Source organism: Nicotiana tabacum, chromosome 4 (assembly GCF_000715075.1).
Source record: "Nicotiana tabacum cultivar K326 chromosome 4, ASM71507v2, whole genome shotgun sequence".
Lineage (NCBI taxonomy): Eukaryota > Viridiplantae > Streptophyta > Magnoliopsida > Solanales > Solanaceae > Nicotiana > Nicotiana tabacum.
Window position 1 is genome coordinate 75737203 of NC_134083.1, and position 26969 is coordinate 75764171.

General features: G+C 38.6%; 1 protein-coding gene across 1 annotated transcript; it reads right to left on the minus strand.

Moving 5' to 3' along the window:
• Positions 1 to 24927: 24927 nt before the first annotated feature.
• LOC142180210 (14 kDa proline-rich protein DC2.15-like) lies at positions 24928 to 25566 on the minus strand. Its single transcript, XM_075251160.1, has one exon. It carries the CDS (start codon positions 25541 to 25543, stop codon positions 25067 to 25069), a length of 477 nt encoding a protein of 158 aa, XP_075107261.1. The 5' UTR covers positions 25544 to 25566; the 3' UTR covers positions 24928 to 25066.
• Between the last annotated feature and the right edge of the window lie 1403 nt (positions 25567 to 26969).

A 26969-nucleotide genomic window follows, 5' to 3' on the forward strand; every position in this document is an offset into this window, starting at 1 on the left:
GCAACTCAATTCACAAGAATCTCTACGAATAAAGAATATGAAAGCAAATCCATAAAGGAACCTTGAATCTAACCAAAATCAACTCAATAACATCAAATAATGCTAGGCAAATCAATTATAAGACATAAAGTTAGGATCTTTACCCTTTTCTGAAAAAGTCAACAAAAGTCAACTGTAGGCTCGCTTGGTCAAAACTCGAGGTACGGACCAAAACCCATATACCCATTCACCCCCGAGCCCGGCTATATAATTAGTTTTGAAATCCGACCTCAATTCGAGGTCTAAATCCCAAATTTACAAAAATCCCTAATTCTATCCAAATCCCTAATTTCTACCATGAAAATCCTAGATTTGATGTTGAAAACGTATGAAATGCAATGGGTAATTAAAAATAAATAGATTAAAGTCACTTACAAATGAATTTAGGAAAAACATCTTTTGAAAAAATTGCCTCTAAGGTGTTTAGGGTTGAGAGTTTGTGAAAAATGAGCCAAATCTCTTCCTCCCCTCTTTTTGTCCAGGTGCAGATGTCGCAAATGCGACCTGGTGAGAAACCGTTCGCAAATGCGAAGACACTCCATCTCTGCTTTCATCTCAATTGCGATGAAATTTTCTCAATTGTGAACACTGGACAACCATAAATGCGACCATTTGATCGCAAATGCGAACTAGCCCACCCCATCACCCTTTCGCAAATGCGAACCTGACAGGGCACATCTACTATCGCAAATGCGATCCTGACCTCGCAATTGTGAGGTCTGAGGCCGGGGTGAAAAAACTAGCAACTCTCAACTCTATCAATCACTCCATCACACCGAAACTCGCTCGACCCCTCGGGGCTCCAAATAAAACATGCACACAAGTCCAAAAATATCATATAAACTCGCTCGCGCGAGTAAAACACCAAAATAACACCTAGACCTCCCTCTATCATTGAGTTCATCAATTTCACTACCGCTCCAGAATTTAATTCGCCGGAGTCGACTAACGACCCTAGATTAGCCAATGTATTGGCCTCGTTATTTTTATCTCGAGGTACATACTGTAGAGTCCCTTCCTTGAATTGGTGTAAGGTCACTTGCAACTTATCCAAGTATATCTGCATTCGGTCCTCTTTTACTACAAACGTCTCGTTGACTTGGTAAACGACGAGGATAGAGTCACACTTGGCTTCGATCATCTTAGCCCTTAGACTCTTAACCAGTTCTAGACCTGCAATCATAGCCTCATATTCGGCTACATTATTAGTCAATTTCAGAGTTGTAATAAATGCCTTATTACGTTACCCTTAGATGGTTATAATACGATTCCCAACCCGGACCCTTTCGCGTTAGAAGCACCATCCGTGAATAGGGTCCAAACCCCCGAGCTAGTCCCCGAGGTGAGCAACAATTCTTTCTCAACCTCGGGGAGCAAGGCTGATATAAAGTCAGCCACGAAGTCTACTAAAATTTGAGATTATAAAGCAGTTCGGGGTTTGTACTCGATATCGTACCCACTAATTATAGAGTTCAGGTTTATGCATAACATTCCTCATCGGGTACGAGGTCATGACACATATGGGGTGACATTGGAAGTACGGTTTTAATTTCCTATATGCGCTCAATAAGGCGAGATTTAATTTTTCTAAGTGTGGATACCTTGTTTCAGCATCACCTAGGGTTCTACTAACATAGTAAATAGGAAACTGTATACCTTCTTCTTCTCGAACTAGGACACCACTTACTGCTACCTCGAAAACTGCCAGGTAGAGTTGTAGCTACTCATTTGCCTTTGGGGGGTGCATCAAAAGAGGGATCGATAGGTATCATTTGAATTCTTCCAAAGCCTGCTGACATTCCATTAATGAGAATAATTGGTGGCTTTTGTCGGACAACCTCGAAATAAACCGGCCCAATGCTGCTTTCCGCCCGGTCAATCTTTGCACTGCCTTGACGTTGTCAACTATGGTGATATCCTCTACGTCTTTTATTGTCCAGGTTGATTTCTATTCCCCAGTTGGATATCATGAAACCGAGGAACTTACCCGAGCTGACCCCAAATGCGCACTTCTTCGAATTCAAATTCATGTTGTATTTCCTCAGTATTTCGAAGGTTTCCTGCAAATGCTTCAAATGGTCCTCTGCTCACAGGTACTTAACTAACTTATCATCAATATAAACATCCACATGTTTTCTTATTTGTTCTTCGAACATCCGATTAACTTGGCGTTGATATATGGCACCGCCATTTTTTAGCCCAAACGACATTACATTGTAATAGTAGGTGCAAAATTTAGGTATAAAAGAAGTCTTTTCTTGGTCGCCCGGGTCCATATGAATTTGGTTGTACCCAGAATAGGCGTCAATAAAACTCAATATCTCATGCCAGGCCATCACATCGATGAATCCTTTGGACATGCCTTGTTTAGGTCCTTATAGTCTACACACATTCTATGTTTGTTTCCTTTTTTAGGCTAACCACTACGTTAGCTAGCAAATCCGGGTATTTAACTTCCCGAATAGAACCTATTTTGAGAAGTTTAGATACCCCGTCTTTGATGAATGTATGTTTGATCTTGGAATACGGCCTCCTCTTATATTTGATCAGGTGGAATTTTGGATCCAAGCTCAGTTTGTGAGTTGTCACCTCCGATGGGATCCCTGTCATATCTAAGTGGGACTAGGAAAAACAATCAACATTAGCTTTAAGGAAATCAAAGGGTTTTTTCTTGAGCTCGAGAGTTAACCTCGTGCCCAGGTATACCTTTCTACCTAGTAGGTACTCGATCAGTATGACCTACTCTAATTCCTTGATTGCCTATTTGGCGGCATCGGTATCATCGGGTGCTATAAAAGATCTCGGGACACCGTATTCATCCTCCTCATTTTCTCTGTGCTCTTCGTATTTCCCCAGTTTGGTCAGGGTCGGGACCGCTGATTTCTATTTGGTTTCTTCCTCCTCGACCAGTCCCTTACTTTTTGATGTCATGACCGCGGGCACCGGGGTCACTTCCTCAATGACGAACATCTCCTTTGCAGCCGGTTGTTTCCTGTAGACCATTTTGATTCAGCCCGGAGTGGGGAACTTCAACACTTGATGTAGGGTCGAAGGCACCGCTCTCATGCTGTGAACACATGGCCTCCCGAACAAGGCATTGCATCTAATATCCCCCTCGATAACGTAGAATTTCATTTCCTTGGTGGTCCCGATAATGTTTACAATTAGGGTTATTTCACCCTTCATTGTTTTGCATGCCATGTGGAACCCGTTCAATACTCGTACTACCGGTACAATTTGGTCCAATAATCCCAATTTCTCTATGACCTTCTATTGGATTATGTTGGCTGAGCTACCTAGATCAATTAACACATGTTTAGCTCGACATGTATTGATAAGTACGGATATTACCAGTGCATTATTGTGAGGATGGATGATGCCCTCAGCATCCTCGTCGTTGAATGAGATGGACCCCTCCGGGATGTAATCCCGGGTGCGTTTTTCCCTTGTGGTAGAAGCTTTGGTGAGTTTTATCATTGACCCTTGTGGGACATCCAATCCCCTAATGATCATGTTGATCATGTGTTGAGGCTCCTCCTGCTCAATTTATTTGTTGGCGTCTCTATTTTTGAAATGATTTTTGGCCTACTCACTTAGGAATTCCCGAAGATGCCCGTTTTTGAATAGTCAAGCCACTTCCTCCCTTAGCTGTCGACAATCTTTGGTCCTGTGACCGTGAGTACCATGGTATTTACACACCAAGCTGTGATCCCTTTGTGCGAGATCAGACTGAAGTGGACTAGGCAAATTGGTCTTCTTGATACGACCAATGGCCGACACTATACTTGTAGCGTCCACGTTGAAGTTATATTCCGAGAGTTTGGGGGCTTGACTTCCCCCAAGTGATCAGGCGAAACCATATTTATTCATCAGACCAAGTTTTTTCGGCCCTTGATCACTTTTCCTGTCGTTCCTGGTTGGGTGGCGAGCAGGTCCGTTTCCCCTTTTGTCTGAGTTGTATGGCTGATACCGATCTCAGACCGGCCTTGGCTCCTATTCCATAATCCTTTTAGATTTGTCGTTCGCTCTTTTGGGGTACAATGACCCCGAGGGGGGCCCTAGTTGGGCGTCCTCGACTCTGATCTTTGACTGATACATGTTATGGACATCGGCCCAAGTAACCACCGGGTACTCCACCAAATTTTGCTTCAATTATTCAGAAACAATGGAACTTCGGGGGTTGAGCCCTTGAGTGAACGCCTGAACGACCCAATCATCTGCGACCGGGGGCAGATCCATTCGCTCCATCTAGATCCTCGACACAAATTCCCTATGCATATCGTTGTCTCTCTGATTGACTTTGAAGAGGTCCGATTTCCTTGTCTCGACCTTGATGGTGCTAGCATGGGCTTTAACAAAGGCATCTGCAAGCATAGCAAATGAATCAATAGAATTTGGAGGCAAGTTATGGTACCATATCATCGCTTTTTTGGACAAGGTTTCCCCATATTTCTTCAATAACTCCGACTTGATCTCGTCGTCTTTTAGGTCATTGTCTTTTATTGCGCATGTATAAGAGGTTACATACTCGTTTGGATATGTGGTACCGTTATATTTAGAATATCAGGCATTTGGAATCTCTTCGGAATTGGCTTCAGTGCCGCACTCGGGGGAAAGGTTTCCGAATGAATTTTTTGGGTTTGACCCTTTCAATATTGGAGGTGCTCCTGGGATCTGATCAACCCTCGAATTGTAAGTTTCAACCTTCTTGTCATTTGCTTATATCGTTTTCTCACCAGACTCCACCCGCTTTGTTAGCACTTTGAGCATTTCATGAAAATCTGTTCATCCTTCCGGGCCCAAACGTATCTGGTTCCACGATAATCTGTTCATCTCTTCGAGCATTTTTTCTAACCTGCTCGGATTCAGACCTTTTCTGAGCATGATTTTGGGTATGTGGCTGTGCTATTGCTTCTTGCTGAGCTTGTAACATCTCAAAAATTAATCGTAAGGTACCTCCATCACCATCCCCTTTGGGTGCTTCTTGAGCCGATGGTCGGAGTGTCCCACGAATCCTATTTTTGGGATCAGTTGGCAGGTTGATGCTGATGGCAACTTGTGAGTTAGCGTCAACCAGGTCAACGATTGGGACACCATTAGGATCAACAGGGGGAACGTTATTTCTTGGTACCACGTTATTTTTTTTACCGTAGTGGCCTGACTCGGTGTCAATGTTTAAGTGAGCAGACTTAGAATTTGACATATTTTAGATTAACCTGCAATCAAACTTCAAAGAGCAAGTGTAAAATAGGATGTGTTATGGAGATTTGTATTAAATCACCACTATTATCCTTAGCCCCATGGTGGGCACCAAAATATTTACCCTTAAATGAGTAACAATCGAATTTATACGCGGTTAAAGGATATGTGATTTAACTTAACACGAATGAACTATAAACAATAAATAACTGAATTAAAAGAGATGAGATCCGAGAAAAAAATGTAAATAATCCAAATTCCTTCTTAAAGTTACTGGATATTTAAGAAAACAATTTGAGTTAAAAAAATAGAAATTAATATCTTGTGATACGTCAATTGTGAAGACTGATTATGAAGTACCGTTACTTGAAGAAAAGAATATTAGAGGACGAAGAGATAAACGATCCATTTAAATTGTTCTCAACAACCAGACAAACACTTCAATATTTGACCCATTTATCATTGGGACACTTCAAATGGCTATTAAATGTATCAAGTAGATACCTCAAATTGACATTTGGACGCATGAGGCTTTTATCAAGCTTTTCTTTCTTGTTTTTAGAAGAAAAATAATTTGATGAGCAAGAATAAAGCTTATCAAGTTGGTTCACGAATGAAAATGAAATCAATGAGTAATCTTTACTAAATCCTTCGAAATTCTTGTTTGATATTTGCATATCAGTCTATCTTGTATGTTATTTACATTTAAATAAACTCCACCACTATGTGGTGGTTTTAGTTAAAAAAAAATATAATGTGAAGAATAATGTAAGGAGGAACGGGATTAGCATTATGTTGACATTGAAGTTAGTCTAATTATGAGGAGCTTAATTTGTTAAATAGGAAACAGGAAAGGAGCATCAGTCATGGCTTAAAATATATAATCCTTCTAGCAACGGTAACGGTGGTGGCTTTCACGACTCAAAATCCACTAAAGGTCGTGATGGCGCCTAACACCACCGCCAGGCAAGCCAACGGTGAATGATTAACCTAATTACTCATTTTAGTATTTTGAAATAAAAATTCTCATTTAATTAAATAGTATAAAATAGAACTTACAAGGTAAATGATGATATTTACGTGAATTACAATGATGAACCACCCTTAGAAACCTCCAAAATCCGGTGTCACAAGTGCATGAGCATCAACTAGGAAATGTAATAAAATACAACATCTGTTTGGAATACAAATTAGATAATATAAACAACTCTGAGGAGACTCTGCAGGCTGCGGATCGTAACATGAAATGCAGCTCATGGTAAGTCCCAGCAACATCCGCGTCTCTGCGCCCAAAAGACCACCAGACATATATGTACTTGCACAAAATATGCAGTAAGTGTAGCATGAGTACGTAAATCAACGCGTACTCAGTAAGTATCAAGTCTAACCTCGAAGAAGTAGTGACGAGGGGTCTATATCGACACTTACTAGTGATCCAATAAGACAGTTATAATAAGAAGTAAACAAATATGGGGCAGAGTAAACAAACGAAATAAACAAGTGTAAATACGTGATACGATCCTCCTCTCAACGATAGGCTCAAACTATGAATTAACAATCACCTCCTCAACTGGAGCATAAATATATAATGGACCTCACAGATAGGTCATCATAATTCAGATCGGGAAGACTCATAGATACACTGACTTCTTGTCAATTATTACGCACGATTCCATGAGAGTATTTTACAGAAATGCCGAGGCGTACGGCCCGATCCCATCATAATTTGTGCACTGTCGAGGGTTGAACGACACGAACCATAGATGCATCTATTATACTGCCGAGGCAAACGATCCACTTCCATGAGAGTGTGGTACATAATCCTGCCGAAGAGAATGGCCCGATTCCATTATAATAAGAAGCTTTAATGGGTCAATGACCCTGCTCATGAATAGACGTGTGAGGTATAAATTATTAAGGAAAACCTTTCAATGAAAACACATAGCGCGGGAAAAATTTGTATAAGGAGTACAATTATTCCATGGCTAGTATGAAGCCCGTCAAATATCTACAAAATCAAGTCTATCACTCTACGCAAGTCCGGTCTCAAGTCGTAATGCGAAATAAAGGAATTAAACGAGCAAAAATAACCCCTATAGTACAATTATAGCATGATGTGTACCTAAGTCTACCCGGACAATAGCATGAATTTAGCTACGTATGGACTCTCGTCACCTTGTGCATACGTATCCCCCGCAATAAGTAACACATAACAATTACATCACCTAGGGGTAGTTTTCCTCTCACAGAGTTAGACAAGAGACTTACCTCGCTCCGAAGTTCCATAACCGGCTCCAAAGCCTCTCTAACACCTCAAACCAATGCCCGTCGATCTAAAACTAGTCAAACAAGGTGCAAACCAATAAAAATATACTCTAATACCCATAATCAATCAATTTAAACAAATTCTCAACTACGCTAAAAAAGTCAATAAAGTCAACCCTCAGGCCCACGTGCCCGGATTCTGAAAATTTTCGAAGATAAACTTTACCCATAACACCACGAACTCAAATACATAATTTATTCAAAATTCCATGTCCAATTTCTTGGTCAAATTTCAAAAATACCAATTTCTAGAATTTTCTTTAAAATCCAAAATTTTCACTAATTTTTCATGAATTTTCATGTTAAAATCTATATATAATCCAAGTATTTAACTTGCAATAGGCGGGAATCACTTACCTTGTGTTGCTTGATAAAAATCTCCCCTTTAAGCTCTCCAAAAATCGCCCAACCAAATGAAAATGTGAGAGAAATAGGCTAAGTCCCGAAATATAACCCCACTGCCCAGTTCCTTCCCCTTCGCGATCGCGGAATGACCCTCGCGATCACGAACGACAAATAGCCCTGGACCAAAAATCTCTACTTCGCGTTCACGTTCGCGTTCCTAATACCGCGTTCGCGAAGCCTTCCGTCCCCACTGCTTCGCGTTCGCAGGGTAGGCCTCGCATTCGCGTAGGCCAAACGGCCTCAGGCCCAGCTCCTCCCTTTCCTTCTACGCGTTCGCGACTGCCCCTTCACGTTCGTGTAGGTTCCTCAGGCTCTTCTCCGCATTCGCGACCTCTGTTTCGCGTTCGTGATGAGCAATCTCCTCCGGCCCACAAATCCTTCTTTGCGAACGCGATCGCCTCCACGCGTTCGCGATGAAGGACACCAGGAACCAGCATCAACAACAGCAAAACATGGGGAAAATGACCCGAAACCATCCCGAAACACACCCGAGGCCCCCGGGAGCCCGTCCAATCACACCAACCAGTTCCATAACATGACACCAACTTTATCGAGGTCTCAAATCACATCAAACGATATCAAAATCATGAATCACGCCTCAAATCAAACTTATAAATTTTTAAATTTCCAAATTCTATCTCTTGTGTCGAAACATATCAAATCAATCCGGAACGACTTCAAATTTTGCACACAAGTCCTAAATGACATCACAGACCTATTTTAACTTCTGGAATCGAGATCCGACCCCAATATCAAAGAGTCCACTCCCGGTCAAACTTCTCAAAAAACCTTCAAATTTCAAACTTTCGCCAAATGACCCCGAAATGACCTACAGATCTCTAAATCCACATCCGGGCGCGCTCCTAAAACTAGAATCACCATACGTAGCTATTCCCAGGCTCGGAATCCCAAACGAACATCGATAACATTAAAATACACTTCAACTCAAATTTATGAAACTCTTCCAAAATACCAACTTTCCACAATAAGCGCTGAAACGCTCCCGGGTTATCCAAACCCCGATCCGGACATACACACAAGTCCAAAATCATCATACGAACCTGTTGAAACTTTCAAATCTCAATTCCGAGGTCGTTTACTCAAAAGTCAAAACTTAGTCAATCCTTCCAACTTAAGCTTCCGAAATGAGATTTTTTCCTTCCGAATCTACTCCGAACTTCTCAAAATTAAATTCCGACCACATGTGCAAGTCATAATACCTAAAGTGAAGCTACTCAAGGCCTCAAACCACTAAATGACGTGCTAGAGCTCAAAACGACCGGTCGGATCATTACAGTGGCAATGACGGTAACACTGGTGGCGGCTCCGGCAACGAAGGTGGTTCCGTTTAACTACTATGTCTGGCAAACCGAATTATTCACTAGAAAAAAATGAAAAATATAATATAATATAAGGAAGAAAATGGAGAAGAGAAATTTCTCTAGATAACTTGGAACGCTCAAGACTTGCTATCAGAAAAATAAATGTTTCTAAATCCTCAGAGATAATTAGAGTATGCAATTGTAATATTTTGGAAAAATTAATTACTTCCAGCTGAAATATCATCTTTGTGATTGTTTGGTACTAATTATTTGTAAGTCGACTCTTCTAAAGAAATGTGCAATATTCAGTACGAGCAGATACGGAAGAAGAGCTTGATAAGGCAAATCTATTTAACTATTCTTGGTAACTATCCAAGAGTTGAATGGAGAAGCCTCATGTTCAACAATATAGCAAGACCAAAAGTAAGGTTTACAATGTGGCTAATAATGAATGGAAGATTACTGACCTATGATGGGTTGAGAAAATGTCACTATTTTTTTTTTATTAAATATAGAGAGTTTTAAATAGCCAACTTAATCTGTATAACAAAAATTTCAAAAAATTAAAAATATCTCAACAATCCAAAAAAATCTAATAGAAATTTAAATTTAAAAAAGTCGTTTCATCCTAAAACTAAGCAACTTATTATGCTAAACAATTGCAATAGTAACTGAAGCCAACCTTCAATACTTTTGTTACATGGCCTGTTTGCAAATACAATATATTGCATCATGTCTCCACCAACAAAAATTTTCTATGTGTGAATCCTTTTTGCAGTATTTGCAAAGAGGATAATTGACCTTTTCTTTTTTTGCTTTTTGCATAAAAAGTATCTTCAGTAACTTTTTCTTGTCTAAATGCTCTTTTTTGTTCTTGTACTTGAAGGACACTTACGGGTCGTTTGGTTGGAAAGAAGTTATTCCGGAATTAGTTATTCCACCCTCTCATAGGGATAAAAATACTACAATTCGTGGAATAACTAATCCCAAAATTAGTTATACTACTATTTTATCTCAATCAAATATGAGATAAACTCATCTCAAGTTTAATCTTTGATTAATTATCCCTTATCCCTCGTATCAAGCGAGCCCTTATTAATTCTACAACAAAGATGGTAGAGAGATCTTTAGACTCTTTTAGAGAGAAAATTTTGGACTCGAATCTCTTTGGAACTATCACAATAATTTTTTCAACTATTCTTTCATCTTTGAAATTCTCGCCAAGTAACCTGATTCTATTAACAATAGAAGAAATCCTATCAAAATACCTAGTGTTAGTCCCGTCTTCTTGCATCCTAAGAGATTCAAAAATTCCTTTTCAAATTTAAAATTTGTATTTGTCTAACTCGATAAGTTCCTTGGTACTCCTTTTTAAGCTTTTTCCAAGCTTCTTTTGTTGTCTCATATTCGATAATTTTAGAAAAGAATTGAATCTATAACTAAATTTTGAATCACAATTTTGGCTTTGTATTTTTTGGTTCTCTCTTTTGAATGGTTTTTAATTTGAGCAAGGGTAGGATTTGTAAGGAGTGATTGTAATGGTCTATCTTCCATTACAACTTCCACAGATCATACGCTTCAAGATATGATTTCATTTTCACTGACCAAATCTGATAGTTTTCACCAGCGAAAGTTTGTGGGACATTCAAAGAGAGATTGCTGCTTGTCATGTTTGAAAATAGGTTTAAAAATTGATATTGGTTAAAAAATAATTTGAAAACGGTTCTTTGGGAGAACTCACATATCCCGTAAGACCAATGAGGTTCTTGATACCACTGTTGTTTTTTTTAAAAAAAATGACGGGGCATCAAAAAAGATTTAAAATATTAATTAAAAATGTCTTTACTTGTTTATTAAACATAGAGGGCTTTAAATAACCAACTGAAAAGCATAATCTGCATAACAAAATTTTTAAAAAAGCTAAAATATCTTAACAATCCAAAAACTCAAACAGAAATTTAAATTTAAATTTAAAAAAAATAGATTCATCCTAAAACTAAGGAACTTATTATGTTAAAAAATTACAACAGTAACTGAAGCTATCTTCAACAAAAATCCCACTAAGCACAGATTCTTAAGATGGTATATGCTAAGGCAGTTACTGGGTTGAAAGAAATCTTAGAATATTTTAGCAAAGGAGCAGACAATGGGAGAACATTACAAAGGAGATAGCATATATTTGCAGTGTTCGTGCATCACCTATAATCATATCCCTCTTACATAGTTTTAATTTTGAATGAATGAAAGATAAGTAGGAGTTGGGTCTGGAGCTAGCTTTGTTGGCTTAGCTATGATTTTGTAACTGTTTCATTGGTGATTAATAAAATTATGTTAGTTACAAAAAAACAAAGGTGCAACTTTCATGGTATCAGTTGAGAAATTACGAAACTCCAAAAAATGGAGAATGTTCGAAGTAGACTATCTCAAATTGTCAAGTGACTTCAAGGAGAACTCGCAAAAGTTTCATGTTTGAACAACAATCACCTCCTGCTAGTTTATTATACTGGTTAAAACAACTTCAAGTTGGATGGGTTAATGAATAAAGATTTCTTTGGCAGTCATCGAGTTTGTTAGCAGATTTTTTTTTTATTTCCCCAAATAATTGTACTCATACCTTTTCATTTTATATGACAATATTTAATTGGTACAAACTTTAAGTAATAAAAGTGTTTGAAACTTGTGATTTAAATATGCTTTCAAAGTATGTCATTAAATGTAAATGGTGGTTGATGCAATATGAGATGAATGGATTCAACTGTAACGACCCAATCAGTCGTTTTGACTGTTAGAATCCCATTTCCCTAAATAAAACTTCCCGAATATATTTTTAATGATTTATGAATTACGGAAATGGTTGGTTCAGGATTTGAATGTGTTTGGGTTGAAATCGGAACACTTGGTTCCTTAAGTTAACCTTAAAAGGCCAAGTTTGACTTCGGTCAATATTTTGAGAAAATGACCCCGGAATCGGAATTTGACGGTTCCAATAGGTTCGTATGATGATTTTGGACTTGGACGTATGTCCGAATCGGATTTTTGATAAGCCGGGAGCATTTTGACGCTTAATAGTAAAAATCAACTATTTGAAGGTTTAAAATTCTTTAAATTTGGTTTGGAGTAGGATTTTGAGTAATTGAAGTCCGTTTAGAATTTCGAGTTTGGGAATAGTTCCGTATAGTAATTTAAGACTTGCATGCAAATTTTCGTGTCATTCCGAATAGTTTAAGTATGTTTCGGCGCATTGGAAGTAAATTAAAGAACTTGAAATTCTTAAGTTTGAATCAATTTGGTTTAGGGTATAATTCTTAGATTTGATGTTGTTTTACGCGTTCCGAGAGTTCGAGCGAGTCCGTTTTATATTTTCAAACCTGTTGGTATGTTCGGGCGGGCCCCAGGGGCCCCGAGTGTTAACCGGACGAGGCTCGGATCAATTTTGGAATTTTGAAGAAGAGCTGAAGCCTTCTGCTTCTGGTACGTTCGCACCTGTGCTTGGACAGCAACAGGTGCGACTCTCTCATATGCGAGGTTTATGCACAGAAGCGAAAAAGAGAAGGGGAGGTCTGCCATCGCAGGTGCGGAATCTCGGGCGCACCTGCGAACGCGCAGGTGAGAGCATTTTTCGCAGATGCGAGGCTTGGCAGGCGAGGGAAAACTCGCACCTGTGAGGCTTTTCCGCAGGTGCAAAAATCACTGTTGGGCAGAATGGTTAAAAATCGGGGCTCAGACCTTTTGAGCCCATTTTTCCTCCATTTCCGGGCGATTTCAGAGCTTTTTAGAGGGGGATTTCAATTAACAACTTGGAGGTAAGTTAATTCTACACACCTTGAGTTAAATATATAGATTATAGGTAGATTATAACTAGTAAATCTTAGAAATCAAAGATTTAGATGAAAAACCTAGATTTTTATAAAAATGAGATTTTAACCACGAAAATAATTATGGAATTGGGTAGAAATTATATATTCAAGTTCTTGAGATTATGGGTAACATTTTCATCCAAAAATATCCAGAATCCGAGCACGTGGGCCCGGGGTGAATTTTAGAAATTTTATCATTTTGTATAAGGTAATTTATTTAATAGATAAATTTCGAATCATTTAGCATATATTCGTTATTTTGTATAATATTTGGATAGTTTCGGATTTTTCGGCGTCGAATCGAGAATTCAACGTGACGTGGTAATCGGAAAGTGGACTTTGAGACGAGGTAAGTCTCTTGTCTAATCTTGTGAGGGGAAAATTACCCCATATGGATTAAATTGAATAATTATTGCTAATTGCGGGGGCTACGTACACACGAGGTGACAAGAGTCCGTGCGTAGATACTATTAATGCTAAAGTCCGGGTAGTTTAGGACTCAAAGTATGAATTACTTGTGTAAATTGTATTCTTTGTTTAATTAATATTAATTGATATGTATATATGAATATATTGTGAATTGTTAGATAAAGATATTAAAGGATGGAAATCTCATATGCTTGATTTTCTGTTTAAATTAATTAATTGTCAAAAGAAATTGTTCTTCCTCCCGAATTTATCCTATAATAAATATACTCTCCTTCCAGAGGTATATAAGAAAATGTCCTCCTTTCTTGTGGAGCCGGCCGAACGCTTCGGCAGGATAGATGCATCTATAGATCGTTCCGCACGTCCCTCGTCAGTGTACATGACACTCTGGATCGGACCGTACGTACTCGGCAGAAATCGTGCTTAATAATAATAATCACACGATACCTTAATAGGTTATTGTAGCTTGTGAAGCTAATTGATAAATTGGAAATCTTTGAAATTTATTGAATTATTATTCCTGCTTGTTAAGAATTATTGTTATTCCTGTAAATGAGACTAATTGATAAATTTGGAAATTTATTGGAATTGAAGGAATTTAATTATTTCTACTGATCAATAAAATTACTGTTAACTCTGTGAATCACGTTGATATAAATATTTTCTATTTCATGATTATTTTATATTATTGACCCATAGTAAGTATCAAAGTAGGCCATCGCGTCTCTACCTCTTCGAGATTAGGCTTGATACTTACTGGGTACACGTTATTTTCGTACTCATACTGCACTTGCTGCACATTTTATTATGCAGGTACATATATGTATAGCGGCCTTGTGGGCGCAGAGGTATGGTTAATAATTGTGGGAACATAGGTGAGCTGCATTCTATATTACGATCTGCAGCTAACAGAGTCTCCTTCAGAGTTATTATATTTTCCTGTCTAATTTATATTCTAGACAAATGCTGTATTTTATTTTTAATTTCCTAGTAAATGCTCATGCACTTGTGATATCGGGTTTTGGGAATGGTTGTGAATTGTTTAGAAATTTAGCTGCAAAAATATTTATCATTTACTCTATGAGTTTTATCTCTACAATTTTATTAAAGAAATTATTATTTCAAAAATACTAAAATGGGTAATTAAGTTAATTGATTATGGTTGGCTTGCCTGACAGTGGTGTCCGACGCCATCACGACCTTTTTTGGATTTTGGGTCGTGACAATATGGTATCAGAGCACTTGGTTCACTTAGGTCTCACGAGTCATGAGCAAGTCTAGTAGAGTCTTGCAGATCGGTACGGAGATGTCTGTGCTTATTTTCGAGAGGCTACAGGGCTGTTAGGAATACTTCCCTTTTTGATTCCTCATCGTGCGATTCGATTCCTTTGAGGCTTATGCCTACATTTCCTTCCTATTCAATCGTATGCGACGTGAAGCACTTGTTATAAATTGGGAATCGAGGAAATTTCTAATGGTACTACAGATGTAGTGCGGGATGCTTCTCCCTATGTAATTAATTGGGATATTGTCGTTGCCTTATGGAAGGCTGCTCTATCGTTTCAAGTTAAGTATCAATACTACCTAAGGTTTTGAAATTTGGCATTGATTGTTACGACGATTCGTGCGTTGTTATCGCATAGTGTTTATGTAATGGTAGAATGCCTGTCTACATGTCAGGGCAGTAAACGACTTGAAAGAAGGTTTTCTCAGTACATGATTCATAGGTTCCATGTTTTAATTCCAGCGGAGAAAAGGCAATCGGACTATGAATGTTCAGGTTTGGGGTTGATGGAGTAACGAAGCTTGATATTTTTGAGTGTGGTAGAGTTCTCAATTTTGATGTGGTGTCATCGCCTTGTAAAATGCGTTAAGGTTCGTCAGTATTATGGTTTTCTTCAACTCGCCTTAACGATGGGGTGTTAGGAATTGGTATAAGGTAAGCAGTCGTTAGAGATCGCGGTGTGCAATGATTCAGGATCGAAGCAGCGTTCCTAGTATGATGTCTCGAGAAGGATGATCGTCAGAAAGGTTTAAAGATGGTAACGAGCTATTGGTTCAAGTGCTACAGAGACGGATTTTTAGTAAGGCAACAACTGGGCAGCGAAGGATGAGAAAGGACATGTGGAAGGTGTCTTGTGGTGGTTAAGTTCCTAGAAGGCCAAGTGTAAGAAAACAAAAGTCGAGTAGTTGCTTAAAGGAGAAGGGTTTGACCAAAGTGGGAGAGTGGCAAAGTAGCATATGGGTTACGTGGTAGGATAACTACACGACTTGAGGAAAGTTTGAAGTGATTTGGGATTCATGGTGGACAATGACTATGTCTACAGGCTTAATTTGGAATATTGGCTACTATATTGAGGAAGATTTGGTGTGACAGGAGAGAGTTGCTTGATATAAAGAAGGATACAATATGACTTTGGATTGGAATATATTGTCGCACCTCTAGTTGACGTCCATGAGGAGTGAACAGACTGGTGCAGCTGGTGAATGAGCTCGGACTCAGGATGATCTACTGATTTCATAGTAATTGCACCCAGTGCAGTGACGTTGGAATATGTCAGCATGTAATTTCCACAGGTGGGTTATCTCCTGTAAGCAGGTTAGCGGTCGCGTGGTGTTAACGAAGCTTCTGCAGAGAATTTTACTGGCTACCCGGTAAGAGATTTAATATGTAAATATGGCTAGTGGTTCGGAGTGTCTATTAAAGGTTAATAGAAGGATTTCGAGAAACTTTGGTGAGTTGCTTATGCAGGATCATGTCAACAATGAAGAAAGAATCTCGATGGATTACAAAAATTTTGTAATTGTAGCTTCAAGCTAAGTGGGAGAGCCCCACCGTCTATGATTGGATTGCGTAGTGTCAACTTATGTGGTTTCTAGTTATCGGTGTATTGGTGGGTCATTGCAACTAAGAAAAGAAAACATCAGTGGTAATTTGAGCAAATTATTTGGGGAATGTGTGCCATATTTGGCCTTATCAATTCATATTCAGGTTTTTGGAAGACGAGTTTATGTTTCGTGTAGATATAATGCACAGGAAAGTAAAATAGTCGGATGTTTCCTTGATAAAAATTCCATGTGCTAGCAGGGCCTTGTAATTGATCATGTTTGGGAACAAGTAAGAGCAAGTGACTCTCAATAACGGTCCTAGTGGATTCAAAAATTTAAAGTGTGGTGTCTAAGGATCTCGAGTTTATAGTATGGTTGAGTATCGAGCTTTTGCAGCAAATTATGAAACAGGGCTTGGAGTACTCTACGTTATCTTCAGGTTGTGGTGTAGCATTGGAGAAACGGAAGAAAAAAACTTCGGATTCATAAAAGAAGTATCAGAATGGGTGTACCAGTTGAAGATGTAAAAAGTGCACACAAGAAGGGATATGAGATAATTAATGGGTTTTGAAATAGTGTGGTCTCGTGAAATAAGGTCACTTGGGATGAGTGCAGATTTGAGTTCGTGATGTAATGAATGGAGCTATTATTATTTCTAAGGCAAGTTGAGAGTAAATTGAGAAAAAAACGGATCGACTAACAATGGTTGAATCGGCACGATGGTGGCAATGATCAGTTCCTTCAGTGCACTGAATTATGCATGTGATTTGTGGCGGTACGTGCGAGGCTTGACGACCGCTGTAATTGATTTTATTTGGAGGAATTCAAGTATTATGACATGTCATATGTAGAGGGATCCCAGAAGAGTTATGGTGGTTTAGACCACTACTTGAGGCCGGTATTTTCTGCGGATATGGGAATTCAGTCAGGTGTTGCAATGGTTCTCTTGAAATAAGTTAAGTAGAAGGTTTCTATATGATGAAGTGTTTACCCTATTAGTGGTTCGGGAGTTATGATGGAATTCTTGTATTTCTTCGCATTTGCGTGATTAAGTGCACTAAGTAGCATGGAGTTCGAAAGTTGAGGAATCAAGATTTCGGTTCGGTGCTGACAAGGATGTAATGAGCTCGGATGAGAAGAAAAAGGATTTAGATGTTCAAAGTAAGATGGTATTGTTTTTGGCATCATCTAAGGTCGATGTCAGGTGTAAGATACCTTGTGTATTGATTTGTGGATTCTTGATATGCTTTACAACATTAGTGTAACCTGTAGCATGGATGTGCGGACTTGTTACCTAGTGCAGAAGGTCGTGGGAGCGTGTCTCACGGAAAGATTGTGTAAGAGTGGCATGTAGTCACTTGATTGAGCGAAGATTGAAACCAAGTATGAAGATGTGGTAATATCACTGATTCGAGAATTTATGCCTGGAGGGCACTCGGTTCATTTGGTTGTGGACTGTGGAAGTTTGTTCCGATTATGATGTCTATTCTTGTGTGTTATAAGAAAAAGGGTTATTATGGATCCCTGAAAGGTTATTAGACTAGCATTGTGCGATCAGAATCGACTAGAGGTCTGTGGATGGATTTAAATATGAATACAGGCTCTATATCAGGCCGGATGTGTTCATTTCAGCATAAAAGCTCCCTATGGAGGAGTATTCGGACGTTGGATGTCGTTTCGTCGTTGGTTATTTCATGTAATACTATATTGTGTCGTGTGAGTTATGAAACGGCTTGACAAAATTCTTATGTGTTGAGGTTCCGCGTAGCGATGGTGTTGTGTGAGCAGGATGGCTCTCGAGATTCAGATCATATATCGCACCTTAGTTGTGCTTGAGTTTTGTAGCGTATGGCGCTGTCGGTCCTTCCAGGGATGATATTATGCACTGAGCGTGCTTGTGTCCGATATTCGGATATTTTGTAGTAATGAGCATTCTAGCTCGGTAAGTATTTTTTTTTATGGATTCTTTTTGTGGGGATCGGGTTGCACGCCGCAACAGTGTGATGTTGAATATAGTTCCCTATATTCTATTTTGTGTGTTTTGTGTCCCATTTTCTGAGGAAGGTTTATGACACATTTTCAGTTGTTTAATTAGTCATGCGGGTTGAGTAATCCTTTCCATAGTCTGTTTTCCTTATGTATCGCAATCGAGTCCGTAGCTTATTAGATCATTGTGGTGTCATATGAGACTTTTTGTCATGTCTGAGGTGGTTTATTGCCTGAGCAGCTTATACTAAGTGAGACAAGGTTATTGGATCCGATATCAGTACGATCAGATTATATGAAGTATAATAAAGAGCAAATACCATTATTTGGTCTATAATGAGGCAAATGGTGCTTGTTAGAAGGAGAAACTCAATAATTTGTTGACTCAGCAGTTGGTTATGAATTCCTACACATTTCTTCCATCGTGGAAGTAGATCAAGAGTTGGAACAGGAATTATATGTATCATGAGGTGTGTTGTGAACATCAGATTCGTGGAATTTCGGCTATTATTATCAGAGGATGATATTATGATCATGTGAATGGTGCGATGCATGGTCTAAATTCAACCAAGGTATGCAACCCTGTATTGTTGCATCATGTAGTGATTGATACGGTGTTCGTAGGTTGGAAACATGCATGGTGGAGAATTTTGGATGTTAGAATTGGGCTCTAAGGCTTAATCGCCTAAATAAAGGGGAGAATCTTCAGATTGGCTCAAGCTAATGTGCTCAATTGGGTGTGGTAGCACGGGTAGGTGCTCGAAGTGTTAAACTGTGATTTTGGACAACTTTGGAACAGTCCTTAGCACGTTCGAGGACGAACGTATATTTAAGTGGGAGAGAATATAATGACCCAACCGGTCGTTTTGACTGTTAGAACCCCGTTCCCCTAAATAAAACTTCCTGAATGTGTTTTAATGATTTATGACTTGCGGGGATGGTTGGTTCGGGATTTGGATGTGTTTGGGTTGAAATCGGAACACTTGGTTCCTTAAGTTAACATTAAAAGATCAAGTTTGACTTCGGTCAACATTTTGAGAAAACGACCCTGGAATCGGGATTTGACGGTTCCAATAGGTTCGTATGATGATTTTGGACTTGGGTGTATGTCCGAATCGGGTTTTTGATAACCCGGGAGCGTTTTGACGCTTAATAGTAAAAATTAACTATTTGAAGGTTTAAAATTCTTTAAATTTGGTTTAGAGTAGGATTTTGAGTAATTGAAGTCCGTTTGAAATTTCGAGTTTGGGAATAGTTCCGTATAATGATTTAAGACTTGCAATCATTTTCGTGTCATTCCGAATAGTTTAAGTATGTTTCGGCGCATTGGAAGTAAATTAAAGAACTTGAAATTCTTAAGTTTGAATCAATTCGGTTTAGGGTACGATTCTTAGATTTGATGTTGTTTTACGCGTTCCGAGAGTTCGAGCGAGTCCGTTTTATAATTTCAAACCTGTTGGTATGTTCGGGCGGGGTCCTGGGGGCCCGAGTGTTAACCGGACGAGGCTCGGATCAATTTTGGAATTTTGAAGAAGAGCTGAAGCCTTCTGCTTCTGGTACGTTTGCACATGCGCTTGGACAGCCGCAGGTGCGACTCTCTCATATGCGAGGTTTATGCGCAGAAGTGAAAAAGAGAAGGGGAGGTCTGGCATCGCATGTGCGGAATCTCGGGCGCACCTGCGAACGTGCAGGTGCGAGCATTTTTCGCAGCTGCGAGGCTTGGCAGGCGAGGGAAAACTCGCACCTGCGAGGTTTTTCCGCAGGTGCGGAAGCCGCAGGTGCGGTACCACTTCCGCAGGTGCGAAAATCACTGTTGGGCAGAATGGTTAAAAATCGGGGCTCAGACATTTTGAGCTTTTGAGAGGGGGATTTCAACTAACAACTTGGAGGTAAGTTAATTCAACACACCTTGAGTTAAATGCATAGATTATATGTAGATTATAACTAGTAAATCTTAGAAATCAAAGATTTAGATGAAAAACCTAGATTTTTATAAAAATGAGATTTTAACTACGAAAATAGTTATGGAATTGGGTTGAAATTATATATTCAAGTTCTTGAGATTATGGATAACGTTTTCATCCAAAAATTTCCAGAATCCGAGCACCTGGGCCCGGGGTGAATTTTAGAAATTTTACCATTTTGTTTAAGGTAATTTATTTAATAGAAAAATTTCAAATCATTTAGCATATATTAATTATTTTGTATAATATTTGGATAGTTTCGGATTTTTCGGCATCGAATCGAGAATTCAACGTGACGTGGTAATCGGAAAGTGGACTTTAAGGCGAGGTAAGTCTCTTGTCTAATCTTGTGAGGGAGAAATTACCCCATAGGGATTAAATTGAATAACTGTTGCTAATTGCGGGGGCTACGTACGCACGAGGTGACGAGAGTCCGTACGTAGCTACTATTAATGCTAAAGTCCGGATAGTTTAGGACTCAAAGCATGAATTACTTGTGTAAATTGTATTCTTTGTTTAATTAATATTAATTGATATGTATATATGAATATATTATGAATTGTTAGATAATGATATCAAAGGATGGAAATCTCATATGCTTGATTTTCTGTTTAAATTAATTAATTATCAAAAAAAATTGTTCTTCCTCCCGAATTTATCCTATAATAAATATACTCTCCTTTCAGAGGTATATAGGAAAATGTACTCCCTTCTTGTGGAGCGGGCCGAACGCCTCAACCAAATATACCAACAAGTCCTAAAATACCATACGAACTTAGTCGAGTCTTCAAATCACATCCAACAACACTAAAAACACGAATTACTCATAGATTCAAGCCTAATGAACTTTGAAACTTTCAATTTCTACAAACAACACCGGAACCTATCAAATCAAGTCCGATTGACCTCAAATTTTGTACGCAAGTCATAAATGACATAACGAGGCTATGAAAATTTCAGAAATGAATTCCGACTCCAATATCAAAAAGTCAACTCTCTGGTCAAACTTCCAAACTTAAATTCCTATTTTAGCCATTTCAAGCCTAATTTCACTACGGATTTTCAATTAAAATTCTGATCATGCTCCAAAGTCCAAAATCACCATACGGAGCTGTTGGAATCATCAAAATTCTATTTCGGGGTTGTTTGTACATAATTCGATATCCGGTCACTATTTGAACTTAAACTTTTTATTTTTCATCAAAATTCCATATATCGGGTTAGGGACCTTGAAATTTGATTCCGGGCATACGCCCAAGTTTCAAATCACGATACGGACCTACCAGAACTGTCAAAACACTGATCCAAGTCCGTTTGCTCAAAACGTTGACCAAAGTCAACTTAGTTGAGTTTTAAAGCTTAAATTCACATTTTTGTTTTTCATTTTTCATATAAAAACTTTTCGAAAAATTTTACGGACTGCGCACGCAAGTCGAAGAATGATAAATAGTGCTTTACGAGGTCTTAGAATACAAAATTAATTATTAAATTTAAAGATGACATTTTAGATCATCATAGGAAGTGTGTGGGTTGAAATCGGAACACTTGGTTCCTTAAGTTAGCTTTAAATGGACAAGTTTGACTTCGGTCAACATTTTGAGAAAACGACCCCGGAATCGGTATTTGACGGTTCCAATAGGTTCGTATGATGATTGACTTGGGCGTATCTCCGAATTGGATTTTGGATAACCCGGGAGCGTTTTGATGCTTAATAGTAAAAATCAACTATTTTAAGGTTTAGAATTCTTTAAATTTGGTTTGGGGTAGGTTTTTGAGTAATTGAAGTCCGTTAGGAATTTCGATTTGGAAATAGTTCCGTATAGTGATTTAAGCCTTGCACGCAAAATTTCGTGTCATTCCAAGTAGTTTAAGTATATTTCAGTGCATTGGAAGTAAATTGAAGAACTTGAAATTCTTAAGTTTGAATCAATTTGGTTTGAGGTGTGATTCATAGATTTGATGTTGTTTTACACGTTTCGCGAATTCGAGCGAGTCCGTTTTATGATTTCAAACTTGTTGGTATGTTCGGGCGGGGTCCCGGGGGCCCCGAGTGTCAACCAGACGAGGCTCAGACCAAGTTGGAAGTTGGGAACCAAAACTGAAGCTCCTAGCTACTATCAGAATCGCATCTGTGCTTGGCCAGCCGTAGGTGCGACACTCGCAGGTGCGGCAGTAGCTCGCAGGAGCGAACCTCGCAGATGCAAGTTTTTGTGCGCAGAAGCGGAAAAGGGAAGGGGCAATCGACCGCAGATGGGGATGATTTGCGTATCTGCGAACGCGCAGGTGCAAAGCTGTGTGCGCAGGTGTGAAAGCCGCATGTGCGGTAGTCTTCCGTAGGTGCGAAAATGACCGTTAAGCCCATTTTCTTCCATTCTTGGACAAATTTGGAGCTTTTTGAGAGGAGATTTCAACTAACAACTTGGAGGTAAGTTAATTCAACACTCTTTGAGTTAAATACATAGATTGTAGGTAAATTATAACTACTAAATCTTAGAAATCAAGGCTTTAGATGAAAAATCTAGATTTTTATAAAAATAGAATTTTAACCACGAAAATAGTTATGGAATTGGATAGAAATTATATATTTGAGTTCTTGAGATTATGGGTAATGTTTCCATCCAAAAATTTCCAGAATCTGAGCACGTGGGCCCGGGGTGAATTTTAGGAATTTTACCATTTTGGATAAGGTAATTTATTTAATAGATAAATTTCGAATCATTTAGCATATATTAATTATTTTTTATAAATTTTGGATAGTTTCGGATTTTTCCGCATCGAATCGAGAATTTTATGCGACATGATAATCAGAAAGTGGACTTTGAGACGAGGTAAATTTCTTGTCTAATCTTGTGAGGGAAAAATTACCCCATAGGGATTAAATTGAATAGTTATTGCTAATTACGGGGGCTACGTACGCACGAGGTGACGAGAGTCCCTGCGTAGCTACTATTAATGCTAAAGTTCGGGTAGTTTAGGACCCAAAGCATGAATTACTTGTGTAAATTGTATTCTTTATTTAATTAATATTAATTGATATATATATATATATATATATATATATATATATATATATATATATATATATATATATATATATGAATATATTGTGAATTGTTAGATAAAGATATTAAAGGATGGAAATCTCATATGCTTCATTTTCTGTTTAAATTAATTAATTATTAAAAAAAATTATTCTTCCACCCGAATATATCTTATAATAAATATACTCTCCTTTCGGAGGTACATAAGAAAATGTCCTCCTTTCTTGTGGAGCGGGCCGAACGCCTCGGCAGGATAGATGCATCTATGGATCGCGTCGCACGTCCCTTGGCAGTGTACACGACACTCTGGATCGGGCCGTACGTCCTCAGCAGAAATCGTGCTTAATAATAATAATTACACGATACTTTAATAGTTATTTCAGCTTGTGAAGCTAATTGATAAATTTGAGAATCCTTGAAATTTAATGAATTATTATTCCTGCTTGTTAAGGAATTAATTATTATTCTTGTAAATGAGATTAATTGATAAATTAGAAATTATTTGAATTTAAGGAATTTAATTAATATATTGAGAATTGTTGCATTTGAAGGAATATGATTATTTCCGCTGGTTAAATAAATTATTGTAAATGCTGTGAATTATGCTGATTTAGATATTCTAGTTGTATTTCAGTTATTATTATTGACCCATAGTGAGTGTCAAAGTCGGTCATCTTGTCTCTACTACTTCGAGATTAGGCTTGATACTTACTGGGTACATGTTGTTTACATTCTCATACTACACTTGCTGCACTTTTTGTGCAGGACGTGATGCAAGTACTAGTGGGGGACCTATCGTCTTACACCCATGTTATCCAGGGGCATAGTGGTGAGCTGCCTTTTTGAGCCGTTCTGCATCTACTAATGTCTCTCCTTGTATTTTTTATTTTGTCTATTTCTATTTCAGACAGTATTTGAGATTTTGTATAATCTGCTAGATGCTCATACACTCGTGACACAAGGTCTTGGCACACACATTGGTAGAATTTGATATTTTATTATTTTTTTGGTTTTAAATTTTGTCAATATATGCTTAATTTATTAAGTTAGCTTGCCTAGCTGTAGTGTTGGGCGCCATCACGACCTATAGGTGAAATTGGGTCGTGACACATTAGGTTCAAATTCTGAACACATAATTTTAGGTACAATGAATTCAGTGCTAACAAATACTAAAGTTTTAGATTTAAAAGATAGAGTTATGTTCTTTTGTAAGCATAGTCCTTATTCCATTAAGTTGGAAGACGTATAACATGAAGTTGTTTTAATCAATCGAATAAAGTAGATTATTAAAAGATTTCCAGAATTTCCTGAAGGTGGAAATAAATATTTTTTAAACATAATATAATTATATAATTCAACTGTAACTATAAAAAAATAATTGCACATTTTAATTATCACAAGGAGGGTTGCAGACAAATAGTAAAATCCACAATTAATATGCTTATGAAACAGAAATTGATAGTACATATATTAATAAACATCCAAAGTACATATATAAAATCAATTGTGCTTTACGATCCTGCTATTTTATTTTGCAAGTTCGCTTATTTAGAACTGGTAGCATAACACAATTGACAAAGTGATCATAAACAAAAATTCATGCAAACGCCAAAATGACTAACATAACAAAAGCCGAATGAGGATTAATAAAATTAATCGGGTACTTCGGCTTAGCAAGTGAAGCCAGTAGGAGGATTCCTTCCACAGTTGTTGAGAACAAGGCTAAGAGAGAGTGGCACATTCAGATTTATTCCCAGCACATTTGCCCTTATGGCTGTGCACAAGCAAACTGCCGCCTCTAAATCCGCCAGCCCCGCGATCAAGCTGCAGCACGGCAAAGTTGGTGGAGAACCCACTATCACTCCCACCAATCCACCAAGTAAATTTGCACATACCCCTAACTTCAGAGCATCTCTCGGGCACCTGCCTTGTCCATTGCCACCTCCGCCGCCATTGCCCGAACCACCTCCGTTGCCGGAGCCGCCACCATTGCCCGAGCCACCAGTGTTACCACCATTGCCACCACCATTACCGGTGCTAGGAGGATTATGATGACAAGAGCCACAATCAGTTCCACTGACTATGACAAAGAAAAGGAGATTCAATGAGAGGAAAAGGGTAACTGAGGCTCTTGTTTTGGAAGCCATGATATAAGGAATCTATGGCAGAATTTCCTCCCTACAAAATTTGTAAAGAGAAGTAATTGCAAAGATGAGATGGTTGAATTGTCTCTAACGTAGGGTATTTATACTGCTAGGAGGATGAATAATTTACTAACAATCCCTCCTAAGCTTAGGGGGAGATATTAAACTAGTAATGCGTGTGGTGCATGGTGTTGAAAAAAAAGTTTGTCATTGTCATTGATAATAATACGTCGACTTAAAAATTTTATTTTTCAAAAAGTCAACAAAAGTCAACGCGGGACCCGTATCTCGGAACCCGACATAATTTTCATAAAATCCGAACACCCATTCCGATACTAGTTCAACCATACCAATTTTATCGAATTCCAATAACAACTCGACTTCCAAATCTTAAATTTTCGTTTATGGAAGATTTTACAAAAATAATAATTTTTCATCCAATAAATCCAAATTAAATGATGGATTCAAAGACATAATCATGGAAATTAATCAAAACTGGATAAGAATCACTTACCCCAAACACCCACGCAAGAATCTCTCCAAAAATCGCCTTCTACCGAGCTCCAAATTTAATTTTGAGTTATGAACTCAAACCCCCATTTTTTGGGACTTTTAATTCTGCCCAGATAGGCCTTCTTTGCGTTCGCGACCATTGCTTCGCGTTCGCGAAAGCCAAAACCCAACTGCCTCAAATCCTTCATCGCGTTCGCGACCTCCTCGCCGCGTTCGCGAAGGCCAATTGTTTCTGCCCCATCATTTCCTCTTCGCGTTCGCGAACTCCTTGTCGCGTTCGTGATGACCAGCTGACCAACTCCTTCGCGTTCGCGAAGGCCAAACGACCTCAGGCCCCACTCTTCCTTTCTTCTTCGTGTTCGCATTGTCTTGGCCGTGTTCGCGAAGGCTTGCCCAGTTCCTTATTCACATTCGCGTCCCCTGCTTCGCGTTCGCGAAGGCCAAACCAACAGCCCCTCAAATTCCTCTTCGCGAACGTGGGACTCCCTTCACGTTCGCGAAGAAGGAAACCAGACTTCAGCAATAACAGTCCAAACAACTCCAATTTGGTTCGAAACCACCCCGAAACACACCCGAGCTCCTCGGGACCTCAATCAAACATACCATCAAGTCCCAAAATATCATACGAACTTAGTTGAGGCTTCAAACTACATCAAACAACGCCGGAATTACGAATTGCGCATCGAATCAAATTATGAACTTCCAAAACTTCCAACTTCTAAAACTCGTGCCGAAACCTATCAAACCAACCCGGAATGACGTAAAATTTTGCAGGCAAGTCCCAAATAACATAACAGAGCTGTTCCAACTCTTGGAATCGCATTCCGACCCCGATATCAAAAATTTAACCCCCCGGTCAAACTTTCCAAAAATTCGACTTTCGCCATTTCAAGCCTAAATTGGCTACAGACCTCAG